At 34.5% G+C, this 20,636-nt stretch overlaps 1 protein-coding gene across 1 annotated transcript; it reads right to left on the bottom strand.

The window, feature by feature from the left end:
• Window positions 1-262: 262 nt before the first annotated feature.
• On the bottom strand, window positions 263-19,680 carry LOC106051269 (sodium-independent sulfate anion transporter-like). Its single transcript, XM_056021285.1, has 14 exons — window positions 19,614-19,680; window positions 18,210-18,292; window positions 16,808-17,010; window positions 16,171-16,273; window positions 14,723-14,945; window positions 12,975-13,060; window positions 9,377-9,456; window positions 9,102-9,250; window positions 7,800-7,858; window positions 7,417-7,488; window positions 2,849-2,951; window positions 1,843-1,976; window positions 1,540-1,642; window positions 263-566 (listed from the first exon to the last, which is right to left on the bottom strand). The coding sequence occupies exons 1-14, from the start codon at window positions 19,636-19,638 to the stop codon at window positions 508-510; spliced, it is 1,482 nt and encodes a 493-aa protein (XP_055877260.1). The 5' UTR covers window positions 19,639-19,680; the 3' UTR covers window positions 263-507.
• Window positions 19,681-20,636: the final 956 nt, after the last annotated feature.

Here is a 20,636-nt window from a genome sequence, read left to right on the forward strand (position 1 = left end):
TTGTGCAAGATGAAATAATATAATACTTTACATTCTCCTCATTGTAAGTAGCCACTGGCTCCCCGGCAGTTAGAGAAGTTGAAAACCTGTCTATTAGTTGAGATTTGTATATTTGAGTGTCATTTCGCACCTAACAGCTTCAGCACTGGGACAGTTTACGAAAGGACAGATCTCTATAAATGTCCAAATGTTATTTCTTACTTCCTAGCAGTCTTCTCTTTTTTTTTCAAAGTGAATTAAAGCGAAGAAGAAAAAACAAAACGATGTTTTAAAGTGTTATTGAGAACTAGCAAAGTGGCCGTAGTCATGGCAATCAAAACCAAGTCAAAAACAGCTTAAAAAAAAACAAAAAAAAAAACCTGGTCAGGATATTCAATATTCCATTTCCCCCGATTAAAATCGATTAAAATTATTCCCGATTTATAACAATATCTTTGTTGCATCACATCATTGTATCATTATCTTTCTGAATATAATGTTGGTTGATTTCTTATTGGACCAGATCTCTTATAAGCGTGTCATACAAGAACGTACAACGTAATGACCGTCACCATCTCTGCTCTCATCTGTAGAGAAAGAAAAATCAAAAGTCATTAAACAACACACACACTTTTTAGTTTGACGTTCCAATTTAATTTCTAATTGAGTAGTTCTGTGATTATAGTTAGCAATGTTTTATAGGGATGTCCTATATGGATTCTCTTATGTAACCGGTGTACAGAAAACCTTATTATTACTAAGCTATATATTTTTTACTTAGAATTAGATCATCCAGCGCTGTTCATCATTTAGCGGCAAGCTGTCTCCATAAAGATCTATCACTGGCAATATCTGACGCCTCTTCACACCTGGTGTCCACTGCTCTAGGGTCCTCCATGAAAGTGTAGCGCCAAGTTATACGAGGACGTCCCTGTTTGCGCTTTCCTCGTATTGGCCTCCATTCATCGCAACTCTTAGTATGCGGAATTCATTCTGTCGGAGGACATGTCCAGCAAACCTCATGCGGAGCTCGGTCACAACCTCTTTAAGTGGTCGACTCACAGTTCGGCATTGGATTTCTTTGTTTGAGACACCATCTCCATAACTGACTCCTAAAATCTGTCTTAGCCATTTTTGTTGAGCCACATTTAGTCTTTTCTCAAGTTTGGTATATGACTTCCATGTCTCACATGCATTGCAGTTGGGATGACGATTCTATGCATTTTTAAAAGCGTATAATACGTTGTTGTTTTTGTGCACCTAACACTTTACAAATAAAATTTAAAATCTTGTTTTGAGATACATTGCACCATAAGTTTAAATTTAGCTGGTAACTTTAGATGAAGCGTCATTGAAATTGTGACTTGGTCCTTTTCAAAATTTGTCCCAAATGCTGTTCTTTTTATCTTTTAATTTTTACTATAGGTTTCATTATAATGCCCCTACATTATGCTACATCAATTTCTCTTCTTTTTTCTCTCTTACTGAATTATAATTCAGAATGAAAGAGCAGATTACCGTAATTCACTTAAGTATGAACATCTGCAATCAAGTACAAACCTAAAGTCATTTCCAAAGTAAACTTATTGATAGCCTCTTGAACTGTCTGAACAATGATCAAGTTGGTGATGTGAGCTAACTTAAGTTGTCTTCTGACTCGTTTCTGTTCATAGAAATATAAACTAATCAGAATTAGATGTTTATTGTGGAGTGTTTTTTAGTGCTCTAAATTATGAAATATTTATGGTATACACAAGCAAACGATATTTATATAGAATACAGCTTAACATAGCATAAATGGTTTTATGCGCTCAAATGTAAAGACACAAAAATACAAGAACTAGATGTAAGAAGATCACAGACCTGACCCTGGGCTAGGATTAGTTTTATTTCATTGACCTCACACTCAGCCAGTAAAGATTTAATGGCCTGAATCCCAGAGAAATCCATGAATGACAAGTGCTCCATATTTAATATCACGTGACTTGGTTTGTCGACTGAAATAATGCCAAGATGTATAATAAAATTATTGAATGCATAGGATACTTTCATGTTAATTTATGTATAAGACATTATCTCTCAGCATAATTTAGTTGACAAATTAAAAAAATTAATATTACCTAAGAAGGCATGTCCTCGGACCCACTTAAATTACCTGTATCAAGCTTATCTCATTGAATTGACCTTGATATGAGTCTTTTGACTGTTTTAATACTATAACGCGAAGATAAACTTATGAGAAAGTGAAGACGCTTATTGTTCATTTCTTTATATTTCTAGAATCTCAACCTGTTGTCCCACAGGCTTACGGCTTCTGTGTCTGTCTCCTACAAGAGCATTCTTATGGGATTCAATTATGTGTCCTGAGGTAATCTTTATAGCGCTTACGGAGGCACCTCTATTACGCCGACCTCTTTTAAGCTAGCCAAAAAAGATCGATTTCGGCAGTCAACCCCCCCCCCCCCCCCCCACCACCACCACCTACGGGATAAGCGTCCGACCCAGCGCAAATTCGAACATTAAGTAGTGGTTCTATACTGTCCACACCAACCTCCAGCAGGAGATGGCTTATTGTAGGTTAGTCTGGCCAAAGAATGGCAGCTTTGATTGATGTGTTCAAGGAGCTTTAGATGTTGTCTATAGTGCACCCATTCTTGTAGAATCTAGCAATAGTTTTTTTTAACACCTCATTACCTAAATTAAAGCGTTAATAGTGAAATTTAAGATCAAACTGACCTATGCGAGAGGGTACAACAATAATGTGATGTTTGAGTTGGTTAATTTGATTTTGATAGAATGTCTTACCAGACGTTGGCAAAACACATATACACACACTCCCACACAGACAGAATTACTTTGTCTACATTACCATCTAAAGCCTTGTCTAAAGCTTTGATCTCCAGATATTCAGCACTGGGGAAAGTTAAACCACTCGTTGGTGTCACTACCATGAAGCCTTGAACTGAGGAAAACTGAAACACGATAAAACATTTATTTTTTTTATCATTACTACTAGTGTACACTTTCTTCAAGGGAGGAAATGAGAAATGAATAAAAAAGTGAAGTTCGACTTCGGTCGAGATTCGAAAAAAAACAAGATTACAAAGAGAGTTTGTGTTACACAAACTCAGAGGCGGCCCCCGTCGAAGTCGGATCCCTGTCGGATCTGCATATTCGCAAATAATATTCAAGAGGTGATTTAATTTTGATGTAAAATGTTTTACACGTTTCGGATGTTCTTTCAGAGTTGAAGATAATTACTTCCTAGTCCAAACCTCCCGCAGGACGACGGGGGATGGGAGCGGGCAGGGTTTGAACCCTGGGCCATCCATAAATCTGAACGACAGTCCAGCGCGCAAACCGCACGACCAGGCAGCCATCCAATGGTCAAAAGTAATAATGTTTCAAAGATTCATTTGCCGTAAATTTAAATTTAAATTTAATAAAAAAAATAGTAGATTAGTTTTAGTATATTAAAACATTACAATATTGATCAAAAAGTTTGGAAATGAAAATCTACACTTTTTTTTTACACTTTAAGTTTAGAAATTGAAATTCTACATCTTAATCTAGTCTATTTTAGTCTAAACTAGATCTAGAAATTCTAGATCTAGACTCTAAAATAATTTTAATTAGAATATAAATCCAGATCTAGATATACTGTAATAAAAATCTAGATCTAGTTTAAGAAATCTAGATTAGATCTAAATCAAGATATCATTCCTTTTTTAAACGCGAGTCACATAACGAGGCTTAATAAACATTACTATACCGAGTTCTTTTTTCATTTCATTTGAAGAATTAATTCCATATAACGTCAGAGGGAAAAAAAACACTACGTCACACGGCCTAGCTAGACTAAAAATCGCCTTCATCTATAAGAGCCATTTATCGAGTGTTCATAGACTTTGGTGCACCGAGTGCGTTCTTTAAGCATTTCATTTAAAGAATTCATTCCATATGACGTCAAAGGAAAAAAAAACACTACGTCACACGGCCTAGCTAGAATAAAAATCGCCTTCATCATTACGAGCCTTTTATCGAGTGTTCATAGACATTGGTGCACCGAGTGCGTTCTTTTAGCATTTCATTTAAAGAATTCATTCCATGTGACGTCAAAGGAAAAAAAAACACTACGTCACACGGCTTAGTTAGACTAAAATATGTTTTCATTAATACAAGCAATTTTTTCGAGGGTTAATAGACATTGGTGCACCGAGTGCGTTCTTTTAACATTACATTTAAAGAGTCCATTCATATGACGTCAAAGAAAAAAAAATCCATTACCTCACAATAGGCTAGTACCGGTACCATAAAAAAAAAATGTCTTTATTTACACGAGATATTTAACGAGGGCTCATAGACATTGGTGCACTGAGTTCTAATAGATATTATTTAAAAAGGATCAAAGCCACATTGTTTTTGCGTTTTGTCTGTCAGTCGGTCTGTCCGTTATCTTGATATAAAAAAAACAACTAAAAGTTATTAAAAATTGATTAACCTTTATTTTACGTTTCAAAACATCGCAATAATTTTTAGGTATGAACACAATTGAAAAGTTTATATAATAGATTGTTCCGGATGTTTGTATAAATAGTAAAAGAAAAAGAGAATTTCAGATAAATGTAATACCGTTAATTAAATTTTTTGGATGGTCTCGTATAAAAATTAGATGTACTACAGCCACGTGGAGAGATTTTCATACCTTACTTTGGTGTTTGGATTCTGTTTTCCTTAAAAATCGGAACATAATATTAACGATAATTAGATTTTTTAATGTTTTAGGTAGAAAGTTAAATGTACTGTAAGAGAGTAGTGAGTTAAAATATTTTTCATAAAAATCCGTAAAAACATTATTTCGTAAATGAGAAGATTATTTGTTTATTAATTAGAAGAGGGAGTTCAAACAATTATTTGGCATTAGTAGATTTTTAAATAAATTCGGAAATTTCTGGCGACGATTTGTAAGAAACAAAATCCGGAACTTTCTTTATCGATTACAAAACTTCTATGTTATGTTTTACAAGAAAATTAAATGTCTAAAAAGTAATTTTCAGTAATCAATTCTAGTAAATTACTTTTTTTAAAAGCCTTATGCGATTTCAAACAATCATTAGGCATAATTCATGTTTTATAAAACAATATCCGGAACATTTTTACACTTAATGAAATATAAGTCAGTATAGAGATTATGATTTAGCATTAATATGCTATTTACATAAAAAACGGAACAACATATTATTGATAATGTGTTTTTGCAACGTTTAAGCATGGAAATTGAATGTAATATAAGTTAGAAGAGCAAACAAACATTTGTTGGCGTTGATTAGTTTTGCACTAAAAAATCCGGAACAATCAATTTTAGATACTTAAAACTATTGAGATGTTATGGGAGGAACATTAAAGGGTAAATCAGATTTTCAATAGCTTTTAGAGTTCTAGTTTTTTAAATCTAATCGTGACGGACAGACCGACCAACAGACAAAACGCACAAAAATAAGCTTCTTTTATTCGGATGGGGGCACTAAACAAAAAATAAATAAAATCTGATTTTTAAAAAAAGTTTAAGGAATTGGTTTAGCACCTGATCATGTTGCGACGTTACGCTACTGCACGAAAATCGCTGCATAAAAAGTCCATTTAAAAAAATGTGCGTGATATTTACATACAAAGTGCATTATTAGCCTTTATAAACAAACAGAAATGTTTTCTTTTAATTTTAGCAGCTAGTTGACCAGAAAAAACGTCTTTAACTATTATTTGTATTTGTTGTAAACATTTCCTGTACATTTTAAAAATATATTTGACTTAGTGATACTGAAAATACACAAAAATTGTCCATCTTTGTTAGCATATTGTAACATTGCCTCCCTTACATTTACGTAATTGTTTTAGAATTGGTGTATTTTTATGAAAAAATCGCTTGCATAATTAATTTTATAAATTAAACGGTTTGCTTTTAGAAAACCAAAAGTAGCCGTTGCACCTAAACTTTTCAAGCCGGATTTAATGATGAAATAATATTTTTCATATCTCATCTAGTTTTCGAGATCTGAGTGTGACAGACGGACAGACGGACATACGGACAGACGGACATTTTGCACAAACCTAATAGCGGCTTTTTCCCCTTACGGGGGCCGCTAAAAAAGGAGTCATTTATTTCAAGTGAAAATTTCTAACACTTTTAGCGAAGTTGATAGAGCGTCGCTTTAATAACGCAAAAAAAAAAAAAAAAAACTCGAGGATCCCATTCCTATACTGGCAATTTATTTTTACTTTCTAATGGCAAATACAACATTGAATGTTTAGTTTGATATGTTACTTCAACATAAAGAAGAATTTGATTCCAAATAAACATTTATATTACGTATAAGTGAAAATTTGGAAACAAAAAAATGACAAAATTATCTTCGGTGTCATACACAATATACCATGTCGTTTTCAAAGCGTTGTTATTATTACAATACCTCTAACCAACTCTTACTTTCGTGGAAACTTCTGGGTGGGTGGGGAAAATCTTAACACTTTCTCGAAAACGGCTCTAACGATTTTCCTAGCAATTAGACAGAGACAGCTGATGGATATCGCTGGGAAAAGAATCACTAGCTGATTGGCCAAGCAATTAGACAGAGACAGCAGATGGATATCGTTGGAAAAAGAATCACTAGGGCCACACTGGGAACGTTCTCTATGAAAAGAAATCAATTTGGCTAGAGACCTAGAAAATATTTTTTTTTTTCTAAACTTTATGTCAAGAGTTGAATAAATTAATGTCCAGGAACATCTTGGGCATCTAGATCTCCAGGACTATCAATGGAATATAATAAAGTATAGTAGATCTATAAATTTACTTAACCGTGATTAAGGGGGGGGGGAATGAGGCGGAGTAAAAAAAATAACACATTCATCTATTCAGAGACAACGAATCGCTCTAGATGTTGTAGAAAGAGAGTATTGTTTTCAAAGTAAAAAAAAATGTTTTTCTTGTCTATAAGACGTACCTAAAACAAGTAAAAAAAAAGTGTTTTAGTTTCAAAGACAATTCCTCATCTATGAAGCTGATGACTTGTTGTCAACGCGATTAGTTAGCTCCTGGTATTTAATGAATATTTGCTTTCTTTCTGAAACAATAATGATGGATAATCATAGGGTGCGGACTGAGTGTTTCAAGTTTGTGTGGGTATGCCTCTATAATCCGACCAATGAAGGCGTCCCTTTACGGGTAATTGTCCTCAAAATAAAATTGGTAATGCTTCTAGCGTGGGTTTACGTAACACAGTGATGTCCAAGTTCAGTCCGACCTGTTGCTGTTGGTGTTCGCGAGACAACAAACGAGTGATCTAATGCAACATTCTATTTATAATGGACTTATTACTTCAACCATTGGACAAATAGTTTTGCCTTAGATCTAACTTAAAACAACAAGATTTCACCTACCAGTAACTTTGGCCTTGCTATTGGATACAACAAAATCAGCAAAGACACGCCTACACCAACAAATATTCCCCACTGAAATACAACAACAGTTGGCATTAGCTGACCATGACATGACAACATTACAAAAACAAAGAGTTAGCCTTCAAATGCTATCTAGCTAATTGGGTGAGTAATTATATTAATATCACTAACGTTGCTTTTTTTCCATAGCTTCTTTCAAGAAAGACTCTACAAATTAATATATATATATATATATATATATATATATATATATATATATTCAGGATATCCACAGTTGGCAAAATGGTATATTTATATGTCAGATATCTTCGTCAGTGATCTTTTTTTTATTTAAACATTCTGATTTTCAGATGCTAACTTACCTGAACTCCTATCAGCAACGTCGAAGCAAATGTTACCAGGTATGGGAAAACATCAATTTCTGAAATATGAAGATTTGTCATGAAATAAATATTAATTGACAGGATTGTACTATTTTATGTTTAGGCTTCAAGAAAGAATATTAAAGTAAATTAAAATATTGTACTTTATTAATGTTTCAAAAATTGTCTACATTTAGGTTATTTATATGCTAAATGAGTAAAATAAAACAAAGAATTTTTCAGTCTTTAAAAGGCGTGTGATTCTGAAGGTTCAAAATGTTATTTTTGAATATCTATCTATAGCGGGTCTATCGCTTTTCTAGCGTGTCTGTTTGTAGAAAGGCTATCTGGAGAAAGAGAATCTGGAGAGAGAATCTTGTAGATTTAAGTTATACTTGGGCTTTAAGCACTTAATAAAACAACTCAGCTTGAAACTTTGAATAAAAAAAATAAAGTCTCATTCGGAATTAAACCTGAGCCTCTGAGGTAGCCAAGTGGTTACTGCCTCTCATTCGATGTGTCCAAGTTTACCAACATAGTTTTAGAATACGCACCAATTTATTTTGTTAGCATTTTAAATGTCTATGTAAAAGTAAAAGTAAGAACAACAAAAAAGTCAAACCGCAAACATTTCTGATGTGCTCATGGTGTAGTTGCCATTGTGGATACTGAAACTTGGGGGCAGAAACTCTGGCAGTCCAGGTTTGATGTAGCCAGTCGGTGTTAAAGCCTTGATGTCATTTAACTCCAGAATATACAGAGTGATGGAAGCCAGAATCACAACAATGGCTGTAGAAGCTAAAATTTACAACGAAATAAAAAAAAAAGCTTTACGATCCCTGGCATTGTTCGTCTGCTAATTCTGTCGTCTATTGATTGAGATGTGTGCTTTAGTTGTTAATTTCATCAATTTTTTTTTTTCATTTTTTAAATTGTAGTGGTGCTTTGTAAAAGAAAAAAAGTACTCTTCCCCCTTTCAGACCTTGCGATCTATATGGCAGGTGATGTAAAAGTCATCTTTTTCTGTGATGGTGCCATGTGGCCAGTACAACGACCAACCGCCTTTATTTTTCCCTAACTAATGTCAGATACCTGTTAGAGCTGGTTGGACTCAAAGGCGTTTCCGACTTTATTTTTTGTATCTCTTAACCATTGACGTTTTTTTTTTTAAGAATAGGATTGGTAAAACTAGGTATTTTCCTTGGTGTAAAAAGGGAAACTAAAAAAAAACTGACGGAAACACACTTTTTGTTTTTCTCTTAATGCTAGATGCATGAAACACTTGGAAGAAAACCTACTGACCAGAAGCACAGATGTGAAGAGTCTGACGTGCAAGCAAGATGTACTTTGGTGTGGTCTTGTCGATATTGTCTTTGAACTTAATGCAACGAAGTCCTTTAATGGTGAAGACAGCTACTATGCAGGCTAGTCCCATCACCATGTCCCAAACACTGAAGATTGCACACAACATAGTTATGTCATTAAAAAGTCTATATACAACACTAATAGACCTCACGTTTTAAAAAGAAGCAAAATTTACTGACCTATTATAGATTTCACTTACCTATAATACTTACTTGATGTCAGGAATTCTTGTTCTGATATTATCCAGACTTGCAATAAATTCATTAGGGACTCCTGCCAGACCAAGAAGTGACTACGAAAGACCAAAACCACATCATGGCATCTAGTTCTTTTTGACGCGCTCTTAGCTCTTTAAAATATGCATTTCTTCAATTATAAATTCTTTAAATTGTGTTTTGGAGATTGTAATTTCCCTAAATTGTCCCTTTTTTGAGATTTTCATTTCCTTGTCATTTCTGAGACTGTCATGTCTGAAATTCTCATTTCTAAGATTTCTATTTTTGAGATTATCTTTTCTGAGATAGTTATTACTTCTTTTTGAATAGCTTCTATAAAATGACAGAGGAATTTTGTAAAAGGTCAAAGTCATGCAAGGGCTCTGGTGCTGCTGTAATTGACTAGGATATTGTTTAACTTTCTATAACGAGAGAAAAGTTCAAACCGTTTAGAAGTCGTACGCTTCTGTTCATCCTCTCCGGTCCAACACCCTTTGAACAAGCAGCCTGATTCAGATCCTTTTTCATAGCATAAACACAAGATTACAGAAATTGTATCATAACAAAATCTCGGAGGCTTCCTCCACCCGCTTTCATATCACAAAAACAAGATTATAAACAGAGTTTGTGTTATCACAAAAACTTGGAGGCGGCCTCCACCGAATACGCCTATTAAGAAGGAATATTCAATCCATGGTTTCGTTTTGAGTGTTTAAACTTTAAAGTAATACAATTTCAAAATTTTTGGCGTTGTTTTTCTCCTCAATGAGTCTTGAAAAGAAGCTTGACAACTTATTGACAGTAATCGTTAATAAAATCAGGAATAGATTTTTGCACGTTTTGCCAAGAAAATTAAATGTATTATTAGAAGAACGATTTTAAACAATCATTTAGCGTCAATTTGATTTTCCAGAAAAACTTAATCTGCTTTTTCATGTACTGTGCCACTAAATTGACAAAAAAAAAAAAAAAAAGGAAATTATTTGACACTCTTTTGGGATTAAAATAGTTCTCCAAATCAACCTACTGCACACCACCGCATTAATGTTTTAAAAATAAAATGTCTAGAAAAAAAAAAGTAGTTGTCGCACCAGACGAACGCTGCAAATGATCAAATATTGGATTTGCAATATCTTCTTTTAGTTATTGAGATTTGAAAGTGACCGACGGACGGTCAGACAACATAAACTAATCGCAACCTTTCCTCTTTTGGGGCCATTTAAAAAGACAAGTAACATGTACTTATATTGTTACGATCTTCTCTATCAGGCCTTCTGCAAACACTACCCAACAACACAACACATCTAAAACATCAACATGACAACAAGAGCCTCAAGTAACAAGGTGGCGGTTTATTTACAATGACATCAACAACAGCCAATAAACACAATTGGCTACTCTAACTTCAAATGCTTTGCTACAGAACTGCCTAACTAATCACTACAAGTCTCTTTAGCTCGTACAGCTACATTTTCGAGGACTCACGTCGTAGCACACAGTCCGTACTGCTTGCTGACCTGGACTCGAACTGTCCTTTCTAACACACTGTCTTTCGTCTGTAAAGGCTTTCTGGTCAAATGACCATAACATTGGTCATATTTCGTGCATTAGCAGTAATGTCCCTTGTTCACCAGCCCTTGACCTGTGTGACTGGCCTGAATCATGTGGGTCAGTAGGCCGTACAAAACATTAACCCTTTCAGTCCGCCACTAGGGTTATAGCAATATGAGGGTTTTGAGGGTTATTTCCATTCATTGTAAGTACCAATAGTGCATTAGCCAGTGGCGTAGCTAGGGTATTTGATGCCCTGTGCGGCAGTTCCTCATGATGCCCCACCCCCAACAAAAAACGTTATAAAACAGCGAAAAGTTTCTAAGTAATGTGTATTCATTATTAAAGCTTTGCTATTTCGCAAAAAAAAAAAGATTTTGCAAAAAAGATACACAAGTGAATCTCACGTGCTTTGTTGCCGGCTAACTATTGATAATTTTATCAAAATCAGTTTTTCCACTAGGTTTTGTTTAATAGACGAAATCTCTAAATTAATGAGTTGTAAATTCCTGAAAAAAATCTTTTTAGTCTATGTCACTAGGAGAATTCAATGAAGGCGACTAAAATTTTATCAGCCTTATCATGACGTTGTTCTTATGGGTTATTTCTTGAAAAATACGGTCCAAGGAAGATATTTCCTTCAGAAGCTCTTTCCTGTGTGTTGATAGAAAATATATCTTCTTTTTTTTTTTTGCATGGCAAATTTTCCTTGTGGCTAATATGTCTTTGAGGTTCTGCATGACTATGTACCATCAAATTTTGATCCAGCTAGTAGCAAGTGTAATGTCGGAAATAATTGAGAAATATTTACTTTTAAAACTTTCTGTACGATTTTTGTTTTCGTTTTTTTTTTCTTTTTGGGAAATGTATGTATTCGGTCTCTCGGGAATGGATGGTACTTGGATAGTAACTTCACTCGAAGATATTTCTTTGATTTTGTCCTGCCAATTCTTTTTCAACTTTCAGCGCTGACCGTGAAGTGACAGATTCTGCTTAAAAAAAAACTTATAATGTCCAAAATTCTCTACAAGATTCTCTTGCTGATTTAAATCTTGAGCTTTGCTGTCAATACTTTTGCTTGTTCACAGACAAACTTCAAGTTCCCTCCAAGCAAGCGATGTGTGGCCTAGAGGCTAAAACCAATTGGCTACGGCTTGGCCACCTTAAAAGGGGGCTTGAGTTCGAATTCCGACTCTAGCAAGTTGTATGTGCTGAGCATCTAAAGGCAGCACGGAAAATCTTCTCCCAGCGACCTCCTTCCCCCACTGGTCCACAAAAGAGATTGGACCACTGAGTGTGCTGTAAGCATAAAAGATGCGGTATAGAAAAGCAATTTTTAAAAAAGCGATCACTGAATTTGTTCTCTGGTTGTTTCAATTTTTTACTCTAACTTTCACCATTCATTGAACCCATCGTTGGATTTAAATGCAGATCTAATATTTGATCTTGTTGAGAAGAGTATGTAAAGGAAGCCAAAAAGATTTTTTGGGGGGCAGAACAACACATCCACTTTCTCTAAACTTTCTCGTAGTTTGGCATTTGCCTGTAAAACCAAATATTTGAAAGCTTTTATCACCTTCCATTTTGCTGATTCTGTTTACATTACAGCATTACACAAAAATTAATTAGTTATTAAAAACACACCATTATAAACACATCCATAACCAATGCATTGAACAATGAAGCAATATAAAAAAAAGTGTTAAAGTACGTTGCCTTCAGAGATTTAAACAACTCTGGTCTTTGGTCAAATTTGATTCAAGCTGGTGTAAAGCTTACATTTAATGTCATTTTAAAAAGAATATAAGACATAACAAATTACCAAAACAAAACAAAAATTATATTTCTTTGTTTATGTAAGTACATTGTGTAGTTTTACTAAGAAAATTTTTCCTCAGTTTGATGCCCCCCACCACTTGATGCCTTGTGCGGCCCGCACCACCCGCACATGGCTAGCTACGCCACTGGCATTAGCGAAATGAAAAATATCAGAACAAATAAGATTTTTAAACAAATAATGATATCAAGTCTGCACCAGGCTTACCCCGAGTTGACTGACTGCAATAGTTACTGCTGCTGCCGAAGAGAAAGCGTTGATCACCGGAAACGAAATGAAACTAACCATGATGCCTGTGAATCAAGTCAATAAAGCCGAAATATGAGAACATATATAGTTCAGTTTTTACCGGTGAATTGTAGAGCAGATTGATATCATTAACGCAGTTTTTCCACCAGAAGTATGTTCTAAGTTTCTAAAAAGCAAAACTAAAATGAAATCACATAGGTTGTTTTTTTTTATTTATTTTATTAGTTTTTTTTTATCAATGCGATGAAGATTTTTGAGAGACTAAATTGAATAACAAAACTGCCCATTGGATGGAACATTAAAGGAGAAAACATTTTAAAAAGAATTTAAAAAAAAATATTACTTCCATTTTAAAACTTTAAATAAAATAAAATATTTAAAAATAAAATATTTTAAAAATTTAATAAAGAAAAAGTTTGTCTCAAAGCGGGTCTCAAACCTGTGATATTGTCAGTCAGCTACGAACGACGCTACCAATGGACCTCATTCACCAATCGTAAATAAACAACATTTTACCACGTGGTTCTCTATATCTTCTATACAAATTACGCAATCCATAAAGGCTGTCACGTGATACGTAATTTTTATAGTTTTATCAATATTATCATGTTTGTTTACGATTGGTGAATGAGGTCCATTAGGGCAGCGGACAACACGAAATTGTGCAAATATTGATTGATACTTTCATTATATGGACATCTAGATCTAGAACTAGATCTAGACTTCTGATTTAAAACTTTTAAAATCTAGTCTAAATCTGCTTCTATTTCTAAAGTAACTTTAAATTAATGAACAACTCAGTTATCGGGACACTACGGCTTACTACGCCATGTTTTTATTATTGACCGATTCCAAAGATAAACCTTTCAATCTAGATTTAAAAGACGATGCGCAAAATATTCCTGAACATAAATTTATTAAACTCTTGAATCAATAAAGCTTTACATTTGGAAAGCGATCATCCTTTTAAGAATGCGACAGTCCTTCTTCCCTAGTGCTATTAGAGCATGGAATGGGTTGCCTGAGCTAGCCAGGAAAACCAGTGACTTGGCAGAATTTAAGTCATTGGTTAATATGCATGACTAAATGTATGACGCGTAGGACGTAATCATCTTCTTTTTTGAAGTAACGTCTGTATTATATAAGATAAGATAAGATAACCGATTTGGATCCAGGTCTAGGTCTAAATCTATAGCCGAATTTAAATTTATTTCTTTTTTTTTACTTTGAAAAATTATAACTGTCAAACTAGAGTTTCCCCTGTGAGACGAACGAGTTATTTAATTCTCTTCTTAGCGATATAAATCAACTGTTACATTGTCTAACATCGTTACATCCATTCTTGAGATCTGCGTCCATGCAGGTTTCTTGTTCCAGGTTTATAGGTTACATGAAGTTTTAACTTGAATAAAGGTATTGTAAATATAGGTTTTATTTTTTTAAAATCCTTCCTTGGAAGAGAGAGAGAGAGAGAGATAATTGGAGAAAGAGTAATAGAGAGAAAATGAGAGAGAGAGAGAATTGGAGAAAGAGTAATAGAGAGAAAATGGGAGAGAGAGAGAATTGGAGAAAGAGTAATAGAGAGAAAATGAGAGAGAGAGAGAATTGGAGAAAGAGTAATAGAGAGAAAATGAGAGAGAGAGCGAGAAAGATGGCTAGAGAGAATGTGACAAACAGAAGGTCAAAAGCAAACAAGGAGACTTCACCTAACTGGCAAACTCCCATAAAGATATGAATTAGTCCTGTGGTCAGGGTCAACATAATAGCCATCGTTGGGTCAGTGTCTCCATTGGGCAGCTTAGGAGACAAACTCGTGGCAAATGCTGCTGTAAGTAGAGATGTGATGGCGCTAGGTCCAAGGGTGATGTCTTTGGCTGAACCCATCAGGACATAAACAAAACAACAAATGATCCCAGAGTACAAGCCATACTGAGAATATAACAATAAAACACTTAGGTCACAAGTAGCTATAAACAATACTTGTAAGGTGTAAACTTTTGTAGAACATAAACAAAAATATAAAATATTTGTTTTTATCAAATATATTAGAAAATTGTATTATGTAAAATTCGTTTAACATAAATTCCTGTTTTAAAATATGTCTAGAAAAATAAAAGCATAACAACATTCTGAATCTGACAATTGTGTTTAATTCAAATATTTATAATCCTTTTTTTTAGGAATGTAACATTTTTTACATTGCATGTGTTGACCTAAAAATATGAAATAACTAATTAGTTAGGGTAGAGTTCTTGAGCTAGAAAATGCTATACAATAAAATTAATACTGTAAGAATTGAGCTAGAATATTCAAATCTTTGCACAGAAATCAAAAGTTCGTTATCCAGTGATTAAAACTTTTTAGTTTTTTTTTAAAGATAGACTTAACATCTTTGCCCATCATTTTATATTGCATCATTGACATGACCTAAATAAACGACCACCGATAGTAAATATAATAAAAATACTTTAAAAAAAAACCTTAAATAAGTGAAATTGTATCTAATAGTTTGGATCAGTCATGTACTAGATCGAGACTTATTATAATAAATCTGTGGTTTTAGAAATAGTTTTATCAATTATTTTTGTTTATCGCAATTTCACGCTTTTATCTTTCTCACTGCCCTCTGATCCTAACACTTGTCTAGACCAGTTGGGAAATGCTGGGAAGAATATTACCGAGAGTTTTTAAACTGCACATTTTTTAAAACGTTGTACGACTTCAATTTGAACTCGAGGACTCAACCATCCTCAAGGTAATACACTAACCACCTTGCCAGCGAAGTGCTTATGAAAATAGAAGGTTTTCTAGTTATCTCTTGTTAGTTTCAAACTTTTAAGCTACGCCCTAATTCTCTATACAAAGTATAAAGGGGACTAATTCAGCTTATACCACCACATCTGTCAAGTAAAATATCTTTCCCTTAATCTATAGCAAAGTAAGTAATTAAATACCAAGAGTTAATGAGCTAATGGGTTATTTTAAAAAAATGATTCATGTTTTGTCAGGTACAAGAATTAATGGTGCAAAATTTCAACTTGATCCGGGATTGGGGTGTGAAAAACAACGTGTTCAAAGTTGTAACCAGCCAGACAGAGTGAGTTGATAAAAGCTTTGTTACAAAATAATGTTTCGTTGTGTATACGTTCGATACCTGAGGAGCCAGCCCGGCTATGCCAGCGAAGGCTAAAGCTTGAGGTATGATGGTAACTCCCACAGTTATTCCTGCAACTAGATCAAAGGCCAACTTTAGGAAGCTAGAAGTAGGAAAAAAAAAGAGAACAGCTTTATTCATAAAACAGAGGAGAAGCACTGGACAGAATGAACTTTGAAGGCGAATAAAATGTGATGCAATTAGAAGATGACTAAGGAATTTACATGTAGGCTACAATATATTACCAGTGACTGCATAGCCTACACAAGAGTAACACCGCAGCTATATACAGAAGACACGGATATGGCGTATGAAAATATAACGTCCTATTGTCTGGTTGAAGCTTTTAAGCGACAAAGTATGGAGGAAACATATTTAACTTATACCGCCACATCAGTCGAGTACATATTTTACCTTGTTAGATACCAAACAAAATAATTAATTAACAATGATTAAGTAACTATTTTGTTTATTTTTTTTTTATTGATTCTTGTTTTGTCTGGTAAAAGAAATAATTGTCCGAAGTATTAACTTGATCCGTGAAAAGGGGTGTGGGAGAAATAACGTGTTCAAACTTTTTACCAGAGAGTTGATATAAGCTTTGTAAATAACAGTATAATAGGAAAAGAAAACCTACTTATACTCAGGAAGCCAGACAATAATGGGGAACAACTTCTTCAGTGTATCCAAAGAAAAACAAGATCTACAGCCGTCTTCAACTCTTTCCTTGAGAGAGACTTGTGAAGGTACTAGGTCGTCATAGGGTCCTATCTCAGGAGTACTTGTGCCAGTACTTGGGTTGGTATTGTAGGCGGAGCCATCCATCCAGCAAATAGATGTCTTGGAAATTAATGTACAATATTTTTTTTTACTATATTAATAAAATTTCGTAAAATTAACCTTTAATTAGGTCATCCGGCCATTGTTACATACAGCTGACTAATATAACAACATGTAAAATGTAACTTTTTGAAATGTTTGTGTCATGTAAGTGAAAAAAAAAGATTCAGATCTTTTATTTCTATGTGGGCAAATGTTCTAAAGTTCACCTGTTACTATGACCACGAGGATGTCAGGTGGCCATCCCAATGACCAAAGTAAACCAGGTACTCCTTAGAGCTGGATGGACTCCCTGAAAATTCCGATGTTAAACAATCCCAGTCTCCAATGGGATTGGATCTCTAGACCCCTCGTTTCACATCAACCACCACTTCCCATGCGTGCGTAGAATAGACTCTCTAAATAGGGGACCTCTAAGTTTCAAAAATATTTTAATTTTTTAACAAAATATGCAAATTAAATATAAGAAAATAGTGGAATATGATACGAAATTCACAATGCTTCTATTTCTTTTTTCACAAATATGTAAACTTTGAGATTAATTAATACACGTATTTTTAATACATTTATATTGAAGCTTGAAGAGGATAAGGCCTGCACAAAAATTCTGCCATGGTCTTTACTTACTTAAGTCCGGCACTGGTTGCATCAATATGGAGAAGAAGGACAACGAAAGTGAAATTAATAGCATTTAGTTCTAACATTAAAGTATTACGGACACACAGACATAAAGAAACCATAAATACAATATCTATCTACCTATGGCGTCCATTATTCAAGAAGCAACTATTTATTATCTCGTGGAAATATATGAATGCCTGGGCATTAGGTATGTTCGGAACGATGTCGCCTACTTAGTAGTCCCCCCCCCCTTATCCCCACAGCTAATGTATCCCAAAGAACAGCGTGTCAAAACAGTTAGGGGTCAGCAGCGGCCAATTTCTGCCCTAGTGTAGCACTGTGTTGTTGATTTTTCTCAGGATTGAATCCCAAATCCTTTCCCATGTTTGAGTATAGCCTCAAGGCACCAGTGGTTTGAATCAAGATCCAGGAACAGATTGATGTGGTTATTGTAAAACTATTAAGAATTTGATTCAGTTTTCTGTATACAATATAATGTTACCCCCCCCCCCTCTTTGTCATTATTTTCAATTACTTTTAAAAATATTTACAATAAAAAACAACCACCATATACAGACCTTTATGTCCAAACGTGGGACCGCTTCAACATGGCTTGGCTTCTTACCCTTTGACTTGTCAGTTCTTCCATTTTGCGAATCTTCTAAATGTAACATCATGAATTATTTGATATTTATATTTACATTTCTAATTCATTTCTTTGTTAGTTAATCAATAAGTCTGTAAACATTTCAAAACGCAAATTACGAACGATTACAATACGACCTTCTGGATAATATAATATGAGATGTATTACTGAGAGCCAACACCGCTAGACTTGGCAACCTAACTAGAGGGCTCGAGTTGGAACTCAGATTCGAGCAGTTAAGTTTTGCTAAGCGCCTAAAGGCAGCATAGAAACCTTCTCCCAGATAATCCTCCCCCAGATTGTACACAAAACGAGATTGGACCATAGCACATTAAGCATGCTATAGGAATGAAATATGCGCCAATTAAAAAGCAATTTAAAAAAAAAAGTCTTTAGGACATTTTAAGGTTTCCTTAGAACCCAGCAGCTGCAAGATGCTTTTCATTACGCCATTAAGGGCAAAATGGAGCCTGATTTGGTCTTTATAGCTATCGCGAAGGTCGCGAAACTCACATTTGAGGCCAAAAAACAAACAAACTTGGAGACAGGCGCAGAAAACGAAAAGAACTTCAATAGACCCCCCCCCCCCAGGCAGACATGGTCACTTGAAATACTGCACTTATCCTCTTCAGAATCGGAGGTAATCCCTGTGAGTCAGGTAACTTAACAAAACTAGAAGCTTCAGAACTATCAATGTAATGAAATGTATGTTTAAAAGAAACACATTGAATTCGTATGGAAAGTATAGTGTTCAGTGCTTGGTGACTTTAAAGATTTGAGTAAAGTGGCCAAGTATAAAACGCCTCAGTTTACCACCACACAAAGTATCGACCATCTTTTAATGAACGTCCCGGTTTACCAACACACAAAGTATCGATCTTTTAATGAAAGTCTCAGTTTACAAACACACAAAGTATCAACCATCTTTTAATGAACGTCTCAGTTTACAAACACACAAGTATCTACCAACTTTTAATGAACGTCCCAGTTTACAAACACACAAGTATCGATCTTTTAATGAACGTCTCAGTTTACAAACACACAAGTATCGACCAACTTTTAATGAACGTCTCAGTTTACCAACACACAAAGTATCGATCTTTTAATGAACGTCTCAGTTTACAAACACACAAGTATCGACCATCTTTTAATGAACGTCTCAGTTTACAAACACACAAGTATCGACCATCTTTTAATGAACGTCTCAGTTTACAAACACACAAGTATCGACCAACTTTTAATGAACGTCTCAGTTTACCAACACACAAAGTATCGACCATCTTTTAATGAAGTGGAGATACAATAGTAAATCAGCACATTTAGAATGTTGACTTACCAGATACACTTGGATCTACATCCATGGTAGCGTGACTTCTGTGGTACTGAACTCTTTGACATTCTGGTTTGCATTCTAATGATGTTATAAATTAATGTTACAGCCTTCTACTTGAGGTCTTCGTTAAGTCAGTGGTTCCCAAACTTTTTTGTCTCGTAGACCCCTTGCCATGTTTTTTGGTTTTCGGTAGACCCCCTGCTTAACTTGTATTGCAATTTTTGCAGATTCATAAACTCATTTTTAAAACTAATTTCTAACTGTATTGAGTCGAAGAGTGAAAAAGTAATTTACAGCTACATCAAAAGTTACAGAGATCGTTTTTGACTGATAAAATTTAAACCAAAAAAAAAATATATGTATTGCTGGAATCACCAAACACACTAGAAATGTTTTTTTTTTTGCATGTTCATCATTCGTTATTACGGTTATTATGTTTCATATAGAGATTTTTTGTTCTATGAAGTAGTCCTTCAAACATTAAATATTAATTAATTAATCAATTTGCCTTAATATCATTTTAAAAGTTTTCGAAAAGAGCAGTTTCTAGTGTATTTCTTGATTTTTCACATCTGGCTCAAATATTGGGCCCGCGGAGCTGTTTTCACTAACATGAGAAGGGTCAAAGACGAGTTACTGGTGCCTAAATCAGTAAGCTTTGGCAGGATGGACTCATTAGCCTTGGCATGCAGCCCACCAAGCCAAAGGAAAACAGAATTCAATAATCTGCAGCTTTGCAGCTATACCCAAACATCGGAAAGGTTTCGTGGGTCAGCCCTGGGGATAAATATGGAGCAGAAGACCATTAAGCAGTTTGCAGCTTTAATGCTCATCCCACCGATGTGCCCTTGAACTATAGTGTTTCTTAAAGAAATTTGTTGCATAATAACAGATTTACGTTTATGTAAAACAGTTTTTAAAACTACTTCAATGGCTGGTAAAATCAATGTTTTAATTATAGTGTTTTCCATATTTGGCTATAGGTAAAGAGATCTTATAAGACACTCACAAATCACCATCTCTTCT

Source organism: Biomphalaria glabrata, chromosome 2 (assembly GCF_947242115.1).
Source record: "Biomphalaria glabrata chromosome 2, xgBioGlab47.1, whole genome shotgun sequence".
Lineage (NCBI taxonomy): Eukaryota > Metazoa > Mollusca > Gastropoda > Planorbidae > Biomphalaria > Biomphalaria glabrata.

Bases quoted from the DNA above. Each gene is read 5' to 3' on its own strand.
- LOC106051269 (XM_056021285.1), bottom strand. From the start codon at position 19,638: ATGGATGTAGATCCAAGTGTATCTG. The intron at 9,457-12,974 runs GTAAGCCTGGTG...GGTCTTTCGTAG, and splicing joins TTGCAGTCAGTCAACTCGGG to TCACTTCTTGGTCTGGCAGG. The intron at 2,952-7,416 runs GTAGGTGAAATC...ATCGTGTTTCAG, and splicing joins TAGCAAGGCCAAAGTTACTG to TTTTCCTCAGTTCAAGGCTT.